Genomic DNA, 14,453 nt, shown 5'->3' with positions numbered 1-14,453 from the left:
ATCCGGGTGTTAATGGCAAAGAGTTCTCTAGCTTTGGAGATGTTACAGATATTGCTGAGAATCTGCCCAAAGTCAAGAACCTTCTCCCCAGACATATATAGACACAAATATACAAAAGGTTGCATACTGAGCACAGATAATTATATTCAAAATCTTCTAATAACCTATAATGGAAAAGAATCTGAAAAAGAATATGTATATATTAATATACGTCTATAACTGAGTCACTTTGCTATACACCTGAAACATTGTAAACCTACTATACTTCAATTTTTAAAAATGCAGGAAAAAAAATGCAAGATGTAGAACCAAATAAAGTGAGGGAGGAAAAAAAGTTTACATACTACTGCAAGAGATTCACTGAAACTCTTAATATCCCCCACAAACCACTCTGCTAAAACAAGAGATCTTCAAAGGCAAGAGTCATGTCATCTTCCTCTCAGGCACACCGTTGCTTTAATAAATAAATAAATGATTAGGAAGGAGTGAATGACTGCTAATCATTGCTACCATTGATTACGACCCACATCTATTTTGTTGAGCACCTACTATGTGTCTAAATCATAATTTCACTACCAGATAAGTATTATTATCCCATTTTACAGTTGGGGAAACTGAGATTAAGTATGATTAAGTAACTTTAATTGTAACAAAGTCAGCAAGCTACTATCAGAACTAGCATCGGATATTAGGTTTCTGACTCCAAAGCCTGTAATTTTCCCCTATTCTACACCTTCTCTCCCATAAATGCAGGTGTTAGTGCTTAGGAAATCAGGAGGGAAATGTTCAAATTTAGGAAAAGTCTCCCAGAGAATGTGAGGTCATGAAGATTAGGATATGAATAGACAGAAGAAAGGACAAAGTATATAGACAATCCTAAAAACTATAATTAAACCAGATACTAAAAGACTCTGTAAACATGTGTACAATATTCTTAACCTAATGTTGGCCAGCAAAAAAGAGCAGTCACAGGGGCTCCAGCTGGCTCCCCCACCACTGGCCACCATACCTTGGTCAGTAATTTTCCCCTCTCTGGAGTTAGAGCCAATGACTCTAAAGTCCCTCCAGGGCCAAGATCTATCAACCACAACAAACAGAACAGAAATCAGAGTGAACAGAAAGTACTCTTAAATGGGTCACTTCATACAGAAGAGGTATTGGATGGGAAGAAAGAGCTAGGTAAGACTGATCTTTCCTCACACTAAATGTTCAGATTTCTGAGTCTCCATAACTGCTATGAATTTAATTATCTAAAAGCCAACCCTTTTTAAGGGTGGACAACTGTCCGGAAGACAACCAAATTATGGCATGAACTCTTCCTTTCAGCTCTGGGAAATGTGCTTCCTCTTCCCTACAATGCTCAGCATTATTTATCAGGACAAAAGTAATCTATTTTGGGACTGTATACACAAATATTCTCTATCTCCAAACAGCAAAGGAAGAGCAGCTCCAGCTCTGGAGCAAATGGAAGATGAGGCCAGTGACTCTAGTGAATGAGTGAATGAGGACATAAATGCACCAGCAGGTTACAAAAACACTTGTCCCATAAGCTTGGGAGTCAGGAACCGGGAAAGGACCACACAGCGACTTAAGAGCCAGTCATGGGGCAAAATCTATAGTGTGTGAGTAGCTTCAGACACCAGAGTCCTGGGGTGGGTGGTGACAGTAGTGGGTAAGGGTCCCATGAGGCAAGCACCTGAGAGCTGTTCTATGAGTATTAACAGAATATATCTGTATACTAACAAATATTACTTAAAATAGCATTGTTACTATCACTTACAGAGTAACCTTTGTTCTAAGCACTTTGCTCAATTTTTCATCAATCCTCTAATACAGGCATTGAAATAATTGCCTCTTTTCATAGAGGAAAAATATAATTTATATAATGATGTCCTTTTCATTATAGGGGACTGGAATGCAAAAGTAGGAAGTCAAGAAACACCTGGAGTAACAGGCAAATTTGGCCTTGGAGTATGGAATGAAGCAGGGGAAAGGCTAATAGAGTTCAGCCAAGAGAATGCACAGGTCATAGTAAACACCCTCTTCCAACAACACAAGAGAAGACTCTACACATGGACATCACCAGATGGTCAACACCGAAATCAGATTGATTATATTCTTTGCAGCCAAAGATGGAGAGGCTCTATAAAGTCAGCAAAAACAAGGCTGGGAGCTGACTGTGGTTCAGATCATGAACTCCTTATCGCCAAATTCAGACTTAAATTGAAGAAAGTAGGGAAAACCACTAGGCCATTCAGGTATGACCTAAATCAAATCCCTTATGATTACACAGTGGTAGTGAGAAATAGATTTAAGGGACTAGATCTGATAGACAGACTGCCTGATGAACTATGGACAGAGGTTCATGACACTGTACAGGAGACAGGGATCAAGACCATCCCCATGGAAAAGAAATGCAAAAAAGCAAAATGGCTGTCTGGGGAGGCCTTACAAATAGCTGTGAAAAGAAGAGAAGCAAAAAGCAAAGGAAAAATATAAGCATCTGAATGTAGAGTTCCAAAGAATAGCAAGGAGAGATAAGAAAGCCTTCCGCAGCAATCAATGCAAAGAAATAGAAGAAAACAATAAGAATAGGAAAGACAAGCAATCTCTTCAAGAAAATTAGAGATACGAACGGAACATTTCATGCAAAGATGGGAACAATAAAAGACAGAAATGGTATGGACCTAACAGAAGCAGAAGATATTAAGAAGAGGTGGCAAAAATACACAGAACTATATAAAAAAATCTTCATGACCCAGATAATCACAATGGTGTGATCACTCACCTAGAGCTAGACATCCTGGAATGTGAAGTCAAATGGGCCTTAGGAAGCATCACTGCGAACAAAGCTAATAGAGGTAATGGAATTTCAGTTGAGCTATTTCAAATCCTAAAAGATGATGCCATGAAAGTCCTGCACTCAATATGCCAGCAAATTTGGAAAACTCAGCAGTGGCCACAGGACTGGAAAAGGTCAGTGTTCGTTCCAGTGCCAAAGAAAGGCAATGCCTAAGAATGCTCAAACTTCCACACAATTGCACTCATCTTACACGCTAGTAAAATAATGCTCAAGTCTCCAAGCCAGGCTTCAACAATACGTGAACCATGAACTTACAGATGTTCAAGCTGGTTTTAGAAAAGACAGAGAAACCTAAGATCAAACTGCCAACATCCGTTGGATCATCGAAAAAGCAAGAGAGTTCCAGAAAAACATCTACTTCTGCTTTATTGACTATGCCAAAGCCTTTGACTGTGTGGTTCACAATAAACTGTGGAAAATTCTAAAAGAGATGGGTATACCAGACCACCTGACCTGCCTCTTGAGAAATCTGTATGCAGGTCAGGAAGCAACAGTTAGAACTGGACATGGAACAACAGACTGGTTCCAAATAGGAAAAGAAGTACGTCAAGGCTGTATATTGTCACCCTGCTTATTTACCTTATATGCAGAGTACATCATGAGAAGTGCTGGGCTGGAGGAAGCACAAGCTGGAATCAAGATTGCCCGGAGAAATATCAATAACCTGAGATATGCAGATGACACCACCCTTATGGCAGAAAGTGAAGAGGAACTGAAGAGCCTCTTGATGAAAGTGAAAGAGGAGAGTGAAAAAGTTGGTTTTAAAGCTCAACATTCAGAAAACTAAGATTATGGCATCTGGTCCCATCACTTCATGGGAAATATATGGGGAAACAGTGGAAACAGTGACAGACTTTATTTTGGGGGGCTCCAAAATCACTGCAGATAGTGATTGCAGCCATGAAATTAAAAGACACTTACTCCTTGGAAGGAGAGTTATGACCAACGTAGACAGCATATTAAAAAGCAGAGACATTACTTTGCCGACAAAGGTCCATCTAGTCAAGGCTATGGTTTTTCCAGTAGTCATGTATGGGTATGAGAGTTTGACTATAAAGAAAGCTGGGTGCTGAAGAATTGATGCTTTTGAACTGTGGTATTGGAGAAGACTCTTGAGAGTCCCTTGGACTGCAAGGAGATCCAACCAGTCCATCCTAAAGGAAATCAGTCCTGTATATTCATTGAAAGGACTGATGCTGAAGCTGAAACTCCAATATTTTGGCCACCTGATGTGAAGAGCTGACTCATTTGAAAAGACCCTGATGCTGGGAAAGATTGAAGGTGGGAGAAGGGGATGACAGAGGATGAATTGGTTGGATGGCATCACTGACTCGATGGACATGAGTTTGAGTAAACTCTGGGAGTTGGTGATGGACAGGGAGGCCTGGTGTGCTGCAGTTCATGGGGTCACAAAAAGTTGGACACGACTGAGCAACTGAACTGAACTGGAATGATAGAGGGAAAAAACAAAAGCTTTTAAGTTGCCAGAGTTTTAGGTTTGGTAAGACATGCCAAGAATTTAAACCAAGTCTAACTCCAAAGTCCATGTTTTTCATTCTGGGGTGTGTGTATGTGTTTGTATACATGCATGCTCCGCTGCTCAGTGGTGTCTGACTCTTTGCAACCCCATGGACTATAGCTCACCAGGCTCCTCTATGGGATTTTCCAGTTGCTATTTCCTACTCCAGGGGATCTTTCTGACCCAGGAACTGAACTCATGTCTCTTGTGTTTCCTGCACTGGCAGGCAGATTCTTCACCACTGCACCACCAGGGAAGCCCATTCTGCCATACTATCTCTCAAAAATACAATAGCAATTAACAGCAGCAAAATTCATATAATAATAATAGCCTAAACAGTTCTACCATTTTTTGAGTACTTGCTATATGCCAAACATGATTTCCATTAACCTTCGCAACCATTCTATGAAGCAGGTATTTAGACCCCCATTTTACTGTGAGGAAACCAAAGCTCAGAAAGATGAATTAACATACCTGATGCACACACCTAGTAAGTGATGTTTGAACTGACCTTTTCCTAAGTTCTTTCAAAATTGCTTTTGTTTGTAGTTTTTCCTTTGGCCATTCTTCTGAATATGTATAATATGGCGACTATCAAAGCCTGTCTTTGCCCTGAGTTGTTATAGCAGTTAGAAACACAAATTAGAGATTCACACAGACCTGGGTTTGAATATCAGCTCCTCTGTGTTACTAGCTGTATGATCTTTGGCAAGTCTCTTAAAAAATATTTGGCCTCACATACTATATGATTTCATTTATATGAAAAGAGCCAAGTCGTTGGAAAAGACCCTGATGATGGGAAAGATTGAAGGCAAAAGAAGAAAGGGATGGCAGAGGATAAGATGGCTAGATATGATCCCTGACTCAGTGGATATGAATCTGAGCAAACTCCGGGAGACAGGGGAGGATAGAGGCTGGCCTGCTACAGTCCATGAGACTGCAAAGAGTCAAACTTGATTTAGTGATGAACAATATCAGCAACTTTAGGCCAAGTATATTATAGGTTGGGTACCTACAGACATGAAGAAAATACAATTGCCCACCACAATCTTTCTAATGAGGAAAGCAGATGTGCAAATTACTTATTATATTGCAATGAGGTCACAAAGAAATGAAGGTCTGACAGCTGGGAAGATCAAGGAAGGTTCTCATTCCTCATTTCACAGATGAAGGAAACCAAGATTATTATCAAATTAGGGAGATGTAAAATACTCAGAAAAGGAAAGGCAGTGGGGTTTTAGGAAGGATAGAAAATCTAGGCTCCAATCTCAGTACTACCACAAAAGAGACTATTGACCTGTAAGTAAGGCATTCATTCGTACAGGCATTTGAGAACTATTATGTATCAGGTATTGTACCAGTAGTTTCCATCTCTTTATTTGTTGCGCCTGCCAAGATAATCTTACAGTGAGATTAAATGAAATTATGAAAATGAAAGCAGTTCATTAGCTACAGAATAATGTTAACATTCCTATTTGTATAGTTCTTCACACAAAATACTCTTACTGACATTTTTTCTATAATTTTTATAATTCCATATGATAGGCATTATCACTTGCATTTTACAGATAAGAAACTGAAGCAGAGAGGCCAAATTACCTGCCTAAGGCCACACAGCTAGCAAGAAGTAGAACACAGCTCTGATGCAAATCCCATAAATGTAAAGTATTAACTAACACTTCAGACAGACAAATGCAAGACTGCATATGATTAGGTGCCAAAAGATAATACCAGCTAAGAGTTCAAAAAATAAACAAGCACTTTGGCTAGAATAGTCTGAAAGGTTTTAAGGAAAAGAGATCTGAGCTGCACTTTGAAAATGGAGCATTTGGAGCTGATGAAAAAGTAAGGGCATTCTGAGAAAGCTCCTGGAGATCAAAGATTAGGAATTCAGTATTGGGTAAATAAAGAAGACACTACCTGGTCAAAAGCGACAGGTCAGAATAGAATAGGGAAATCAGTAAAAAAGGAATCTGGAAGGGAAGAGTGGCACCGGACTCAGAGGGGCCCTATATACTCTGCATCTTAAGGTGATAGCCTATGACAGATTTCCATGGGTTCTTCAGGAGTATGTGTGTTGTGCGCTGTGCTTAGTCGCTCAGTCGTGTCCAACTCTCTGTTACACCATGGACTGCAGCCCGCCAGGCTCCTCTGTCCATGGGGGTAGAATGGCTAAAAACAGTACACCTTGAACAATGAACCCTCCCTTTCAGCAGCATTCCTCAGATTCAAAGCTTTTAGAGTAGGAGCTTGGAGTCACCAATCTGACCGTCTTTAACAAATTTATAAACTTTCCAGTGTTTTTTTTTTCTCCCTATAATTCCTTTCACCAGATCTAGTCAAATTCTCACAATCTGGCTAAAGTGAACAACTGGGAGTTATTTCGTTAAGAATAAAGTGAGGTTTGGGATCTTAAGGAAACAAAGCTAGAGACATTCAGGGGCTCCCCCAAAGTAAGGTCTAGTAGATCCGTGAGCGACAATGATCATGTTGATGTATATGTATCATGGAGGTATAGTCTCCAAACTAATTCCTCAAATAAAATTTTAACATAAATTGCTAAAAAACAAAGTCATTATTCTAAACAGTATGATACAACTGAAAAAGCACAATTTTAATCTGTTAAGAGGGCAAAGGAATGCTTTATGGTGGTTCATACGGTTTTACTGCAGTCACGTAACTAAGGCTTTGTAAGTCAAAACGTTCTTTTTATTATTACGCTTCCCTATCGCCAAGTAGCCTCACATCCCAATCTGCTCAGCGAGTCAAAACGGTATTCTTAGAAAAAAATCTGGAAGTTGATGACTTAAAGCAAAAATAAAATGACCTGCTCAAGGTCATAGATACTATCTGGACGTATACGGGTGATACCCATTGCGGATCTCCTCTCTTTCCAGGCCAATGTGCGGCGAGGGTAGCACGGAGGGGGCGTGGCGCGCGGGTTACCGCAGCCAAATCCTCCCCCGAACAGAGGAGAAAGCGCAACCCTTTGATAGGGCGCCCCACGTGCTGCCGGGAAGAGCTTGTTCTTGCCCAAGTCTCTTACCCGGATGTCGGCAGCCGCGTTATAGCCCCGCAGCCCCTTCCCAGCTCCGCTCTCCTCACCACCTCTCCCGTGCCCAGCTTGGATGGACTGCATTACCTTTCCTAGTGCTCTGTTCATCCCTGGCGGCAGCGCGGCCCGTACTCTTGCCAGATGAAGACGGGCTCAACAAGCCGCGACCCTAGGGTGTCTGAAAACACTGACGGAACGGCCTCGATGCAGTCCGGCAACAATATCCAACCGAGACTCACTCAACTCCTGTAGCAGCTTGGTTCCGGCAGCTTCTGAGACTCAATGTCTAGAAATCCTCTCAGTCTCCGTTCTCATTACAGCTCAAATGTCACGTTCACTGCTACTTCTCCAGGCAGAAATAACTGCCATCTCTGTTTTGCCCCCAATAATTTGCAGACAATTCGGCTATTTGATCTGCCATACTATATATTATCGGTTTCCCTGAAACCTGATAGCTCAGTTGGTAAAGAATCCGCCTGCAATGCAGGAGAACCCGGTTCGATTCCTGGGTCGGAAAGATCCGCTGGAAAAGGGAAAGGCTACCCTCTCCAGTATTCTTGGGCTTCCCTTGTGACTCAGCTGGTAAAGAATACGCCTGCAGTGCGGGAGACCTGGGTTCGATCCCTGGGTTGGGAAGATCTCCTGGAGAAGGGAACGGCTACCCACTACAGGATTCTGGTCTGGAGAATTCCATGGACTGTATAGTCCGTGAGGTCTCAAAAAAGTCGGACACGACTGGTCGACTTTCACTTCACTCACTATATATTAACTATTTGTTAATTTCTCTTTCCCGTGTTTAATTGCGGATTTCTCACACTAGGTAACACGAGAGGTAAAGAATCTGCCTGCCATTGCAGGAGGCGCAAGAGATGCGGTTCTATAACTGGGTGGGGAAGATCCCCTGGAGAAGGGAATGGCAACCCATTCTAGTATTCTTGCCCGGAAAATCCCATGGGCAGAGGAGCCTGGCAGGCTACAGTCCTTGGGGCTGCGGAGAGTCGGACACAACTGAACAACTAAGCCGCAGCAGGGACTGAAATCCTGCCTGATTAATTCATTCCAGGGTCTAACACAGGACATGGAAATCTGACTTCCAGCCTCTATTTAAAAGCTGAATGACCCTAAGTGAGCCTTCCTGACATTCAGTTGCCTCATAATAATTGATAATAGCTATTTTTTAGTGCGTGACCACTGTGTGCAGCGCATTATGCTCAGAGCATCAATTTATTCCTTATAACAAGCCTATTAGTGAGATATTATCACTGGATTTTACATATAAGGATTTTGCAAAAGGTTAAAAAGGCTTGTCTAGGGCCAACCAACAGAGGCAGAAACTGAGTTTCAAACTGTCTCCTTTATGCAAAGTGTTTTCCCTCTGACAGACACCTTCTCAAGAGATAATAATGTCACAGCACACACTCATTTACTTATTTACATACATCAACCATTTACTTAGCATGACTTTGTGCCAATCCATTGCTTGAACATTGGGAAAACAGAGATGAGTATTATACAGTCCCTGCCCTCAAGTGAGAGCTTCCCAGAGGGTGCAGTGGTAAAGAATCTGACTGCTAATGCAGGAGGTGCAAGAGACGCGGGTTCGATACCTGGGTGGGGAAGATGCTATGGAGTAGGAAATGGCAACCCACTCCAGTATTCTTGCCTGGAAAATTCCATGGGCAGAGGAGCCTGGAAGACTACAGTCCACAGTGTCACAAAGAGTAGGATGTGACCAAGTATCCTCCTCTTGTAGAGATTAGTGAGCTTCCTTGGTAGCTCAGTGGTAAAGAACCCACCTGCCAAAGTAGGAGAGGCAGCTTCAGTCCTTAAGAGGCTGATAGAGGATGCATCAAACTAAAAGTTTTCTGTGCAGCAAACAAAACAACAGAGTGAAGAGACAACCTACAGAATGGGAGAAAATGTTTCCAAATAATACATCTGATAAGGAGTTAATATCTAAAGTATATATATATATATTATATATATATATGGAACTCAACTTGATAGCAAGAAACCTGGTTTGAAAATTGACAAAGGATCTGAAGAGACATTTCTCAGAAGATGTACAAATGGTCAATAGGTATATGAAAAGAGGCTCAACATCATTAATCATCAGCAAAATGCAAATTATAACCACAAGGAGATACCTCACACCTGAGTGAATGGCTAATATCAAAGAGATTTAAAAAAAAAATAAGCGTTGGTGAGGATGTTGAGAAAAGGGAATCCTTGCATATTGTTGGTGGAAACATAAATTGTTATAGCCATTATAGAAAACAGTTAAAACAGTATATGTATAATGGAATATTACAACAGCATTTAAAAAGAAGGAAATCCTGTCATTTATGATATGGATGAAACTGAAGGACATTATGCTGAATGAAATAAGCCAGGCACAGAAAGACAAATACTCCATGATCTCACTTATGTGGAATGTAGAACAATCAAATTTGTAGAAACAGAGTATAGAATGGTGGTTACCAGGGGTTGGGGTAGTGGAGATGAAGAGGAGAGATGAGGAGATGTTAGTCAAAGGGTACAAATTTCCGGTTACGTAGGATGAATAAATCTAGAGATCTAATGTACAGCATGATGACTATAGTTGTTAACACTGTATTGAATACTGGAAATGTGCTAGGAGTATTTCAGGTGCTCTCATCACAAAAAAAGCTATGTGAGGAGGTGATATATTAACTAGCTTGACTGTAGTAATCAATTCATTAGGTATACATATGTTAAATTATATTTTATAATTTTTAAGTGGCTTGTAGAGATTAGTGAGCTTCCCTGGTGACTCAGTGGTAAAGAACCCACCTGCCAAAGTAGGAGAGGCAGCTTCAGCCCTTGGGTCGGGAAGATCCCCTGGAGAAGGAAATGGCAACCCACTCCAGTATTCTTGCCTTGAAAATTCTATGGACAGAGAAGCCTGGCAGGCTACAGTCTATGGGGTCGCAAAAGTGTCAGACAAGACTTAGCAACTCAACAACAACATAGAGATTAGTAGGGAGGCCAAGTTGTAAACAGACAATTATAAAGCAATGAGGAATTCCACTTACAGAGATGTACCCATAAACCCTGTATATGAAGGGAGTGCATGGTCACAAAGTCAACATCAGTGAAATAACCAATATGCAGTCATTTTATTGTTGCTGTTATTATTACTTTGCTTCTGTTTTCATTATTATTTGTCTTGTTCTTAGCAAGTAAAAGATGTAAAAACTGGTAAATATGAATGGGTGTTCAGTAAGTCAGAGTTTGCTTTGTTGTCAGAAACCCTACCAAGGTACCTTATCCTATTACAAAGCGCTATTGTAGGTAGTTGCTCAGCAGCAGGTGGGATCTTCCCTGACCAGGAATCAAACCAGCATTCCTTACATTACAAGGTGGATTCTTAACCACTGAAACACCAGAGAACCCCAGAAATGAGCTTTCAAATAGGGAACAAAACACTTCAAGTTCTTAGTTTGTATAAGGTCAGATCTCTTCAGGTATGTTTATTTGATTCTCCCAATAACCCTGAGAAGCTGAGCATCATTATACCCATTACATAGATGAGGAACAGAGGTATGAAGAAGTTACCTATTTAGCATAAGTCACACTATAAGTGATGAGCTGGCTGATTTCATCACCTGGACTCCTTCTACTCCATAGAACTGCAACTGCAGGTTTCCAAATGGGCAGTCTCAGCTGGGGAAGTCCTGTGATTGCTTCCCTCTTAAAATGATTTGACAAATCCCCCTTTCCCTTTCCTCCAAACCACTCAGTGTTGCCATCAGAGAGATGTTTTTAAACAAAATATGACCATATCAATCCTCCGCCCAAGGACATTTTATACTTCCCACACACTTCCTATAGCAGTGCTATCCAACAGAACTTCCTGCAAATATATTCGTGTACTATATTTGCTCTGTCCAAAACGGTAACTACCAGACACTTGTGGCAATTAAGCCCTTCAAATGTGATTAGTGCAACCTGGAAAATGCCATGGATGGAGGAGCCTGGTGGGCTGTAGTACATGGGGTCGCTAAGAGTAGGACACGACTGAGAGACTTCACTTTTCACTTTCATGCATTGGAGAAGGAAATGGCAACCCACTCCAGTGTTCTTGCCTGGAGGATCCCAGGGACAAGAGAGCCTGGTGGGCTGCCGTCTATGGGGTCTCACAGAGTCTGACACGACTGAAGTGACTTAGCAGCAGCAGCAGGAATTGGATTTTAATTTAATTTTAATTAAAATGTAAATAGCAACATATGGCTAGTAGCTCCCCGGAGTAGTCTATAGGATCAGGTCTCAGTTCAGTTCAGTCACTTGGTCCCATCCGACTCTGAGACCACATGGACTGCGGCACGCCAAGCCTCCCTGTCCATCACCAATTCCCGGAGTTTACTCAAACTCATGTCCATTGAGTCGCTGATGCCATCCAACCATCTCATCCTCTGTCGTTCCCTTCTCCTCCATAGAACTGCAACTGCATCAGGGTCTTTTCAAATGAGTCAACTCTTTGCACCAGGTGGCCAAAGTATTGGAGTTTCAGCTTCAGCATCAGTCCTTCCAATGAATATACAGGACTGATTTCCTTTAAGATGGACTGGTTGGGTCTTCTTGCAGTCCAAGGGACCCTCAAGAGTCTTTTCCAACACCACAGTTCAAAAGCATCAATTCTTCAGCAGTCAGCTTTCTTTATAGTCCAACTCTCACATCCATACATGACTAGTGGAAAAACCATAGCTTTGACTAGGAGGACCTTTGTTGGCAAAGTAATGTCTCTGCTTTTTAATATGCTGTCTAGGTTGATCATAGCTTTTCTTCCAAGGAGCAAGTGTCTTTTAATTTCATGGCTGCAGTCACCATCTGCAGTGATTTTGGAGCTCCTAAAAATAAAGTCTCTCACTGTTTCCGTTGTTTCCCCATCTATTTGATACGAAGTGATGGGACTGGATGACATGATCTTTGTTTTCTGAATGTTGAGCTTTAAGCCAGCTTTTTCACTCTCCACTTTCACTTTCATCAAGAGGCTCTTTAGTTCTTCTTCACTTTCTGCCATAAGGGTGGTGTCATCTGTGTATCTGAGGTTATTGATATTTTCTCCTGACAATCTTGATTCCCGCTGGTGCTTCCTCCAGCCCAGCAGTTCGCATGATGTACTCTGCATATAAGTTAAATAAGCAGGATGACAATATACAGCCTTGACTACTCCTTTCCCAATTTGGAACCAGTCTGTTTTTTCATGTCCAGTTCTAACTGTTGCTTCTTGACCGGCATACATATTTTTCCGGAGGCAGGTCAAGGGGTCTGGTAGTCCCATCTCTTGGAGAATTTTCTACAGTTTGCTGTGATTGACACAGTCAAAGGCTTTGGCATAGTCAATAAAGCAGAAGTAGATATTTTTTGGAACTCTCTTGCTTTTTTGATGATCTAACAGATGTTGGCAATTTGATCTCTGGTTCCTCTGCCTTTTCTAAATCCAGCTTGAACATCTGGAACTTGACGGTTCACATACTGTTGAAGCTTGACTTGGAGAATTTTGAGCATTACTTTATGAGCGTGTGAAATGAATACAACTGTGTGGTAGTTTGAACCTTCTTTGGCATTGCCTTTCTATGGGATTGGAATGAAAACTGACCTTTTCCAGTCCTGTGGCTGCTGCTGAGTTTTCCAAATTTGCTGGCATATTGAGTGCAGCACTTTCATAGCATCATCTTTCAGGATTTGAAATAGCTCAACTGGAATTCCATCACTTCCACTAGCTTTGTTCATAGTGATGCTTCCTAAGGCCCACTTAACTTCGCATTCTGGGATGTCTGGCTCTAGGTGAGTGATCACACCATCATGATTATCTGGGTCATGAAGATTTTTTTGTACAGTTCTTTGTGTATTTTTGCTATCTCTTCTTAGTATCTTCTGCTTCTCTTAGGTCCATACTGCCCTTTATTGTGCCCATCTTTGCATGAAATGTGTCCTTGGTATCTCTAATTTTTTTGAATAGATCTCTAGTCTTTCCCATTCTATTATTTTCCTCTATTTCTTTGCATTGATCACTAAAGAAGGCTTTGTTATCTCTCCTTGCTATTCTTCAGAACTCTGCTTTCAAACGGGTTTATCTTTCCATTTCTCCTTTGCCTTTAGCTTCTCTTCTTTTCTCAGCTATTTGTAAGGCCTCCTCAGACAACCCTTTTGCCTTTTTGCATTTCTTTTCCTTGGGGATAGTCTTGATCCCTGCCTTCTGTACAATGTTACAAACCTCCATCCATAGTTCTTCAGGGACTGTATCAGATCTGATCCCTTGGAATCTTTTTGTCACTATCACTGTATAATCATAAGGGATTTGATTTAGGTCATACCTGAATGGTCTAGTGGTTTTCCCTACTTTCTTCAATATAAGTCTGAATTTGGCAATAAGGAGTTCATGATTAGCCACAGTCTGCTCCTGGTTTTGTCTTTGCTGACTATATGGTGCTGCTCCATCTTTGGCTGCAAAGGATATAATCAATCTGAATTTGGTATTGACCATCTGGTGATGTCCAGGTGTAGAGTCTTCTCTTGTGTTGTTGGATCCAGATCAGGTTTAAACTCCAGAGTATAAGAATATAACATACCAAGTCCTTCACTCTCTAGAACTTGCCTATCTATCTAGCTTCATTTCTCACCCTTTTCAACACAAATATTACTCCCCAGTCAATAAATTCCTACAATTCCTCAATCATGATATACTCTCTCACACCTACCTGCCTTTGTATCTGCAATTTCCTCTGCTAAAATGACCTTTCTTTACTCATCCTCCTGGAAAATATCTACTCATCTTTCAAGAAAGAAGATGAATGTTACCTTTCCTATTTAGCTTCTTGCATTCATTTCACTGGAATGAAATGAACTATACTCTACTTGTCCAGCCTATTTTTCATGCCCTCAACACAAGGGTATTGTAACTATTTATTCATTTGTATATCTTTCCCACTAGATTGTAAGCATTTTTAAAGGAGTATTTTTTCCACCTCAAAGATTAACACAGATATTGT

The 14,453-nt window shown here is 41.1% G+C and overlaps 1 protein-coding gene across 1 annotated transcript in view; it reads right to left on the bottom strand.

Moving 5' to 3' along the window:
• The window catches only part of MRPL48 (mitochondrial ribosomal protein L48), a 51,090-nt gene extending 43,131 nt beyond the window's left edge, over window positions 1–7,959 (bottom strand). The window contains exon 1 of the mRNA XM_040258879.1: window positions 7,525–7,959. Coding sequence (XP_040114813.1) covers window positions 7,525–7,545 — 21 coding nt within the window. The 5' untranslated portion in view covers window positions 7,546–7,959. The remainder of the gene's footprint in view (window positions 1–7,524) is intronic.
• Between the last annotated feature and the right edge of the window lie 6,494 nt (window positions 7,960–14,453).

This window comes from Oryx dammah, unplaced genomic scaffold, assembly GCF_014754425.2.
Source record: "Oryx dammah isolate SB20612 unplaced genomic scaffold, SCBI_Odam_1.1 HiC_scaffold_17, whole genome shotgun sequence".
In the NCBI taxonomy this organism is placed as follows: Eukaryota; Metazoa; Chordata; class Mammalia; order Artiodactyla; family Bovidae; genus Oryx; species Oryx dammah.
Note: the sequence above shows the minus strand (reverse complement) of the source record. Positions and strands in the feature narration are given on the sequence as shown.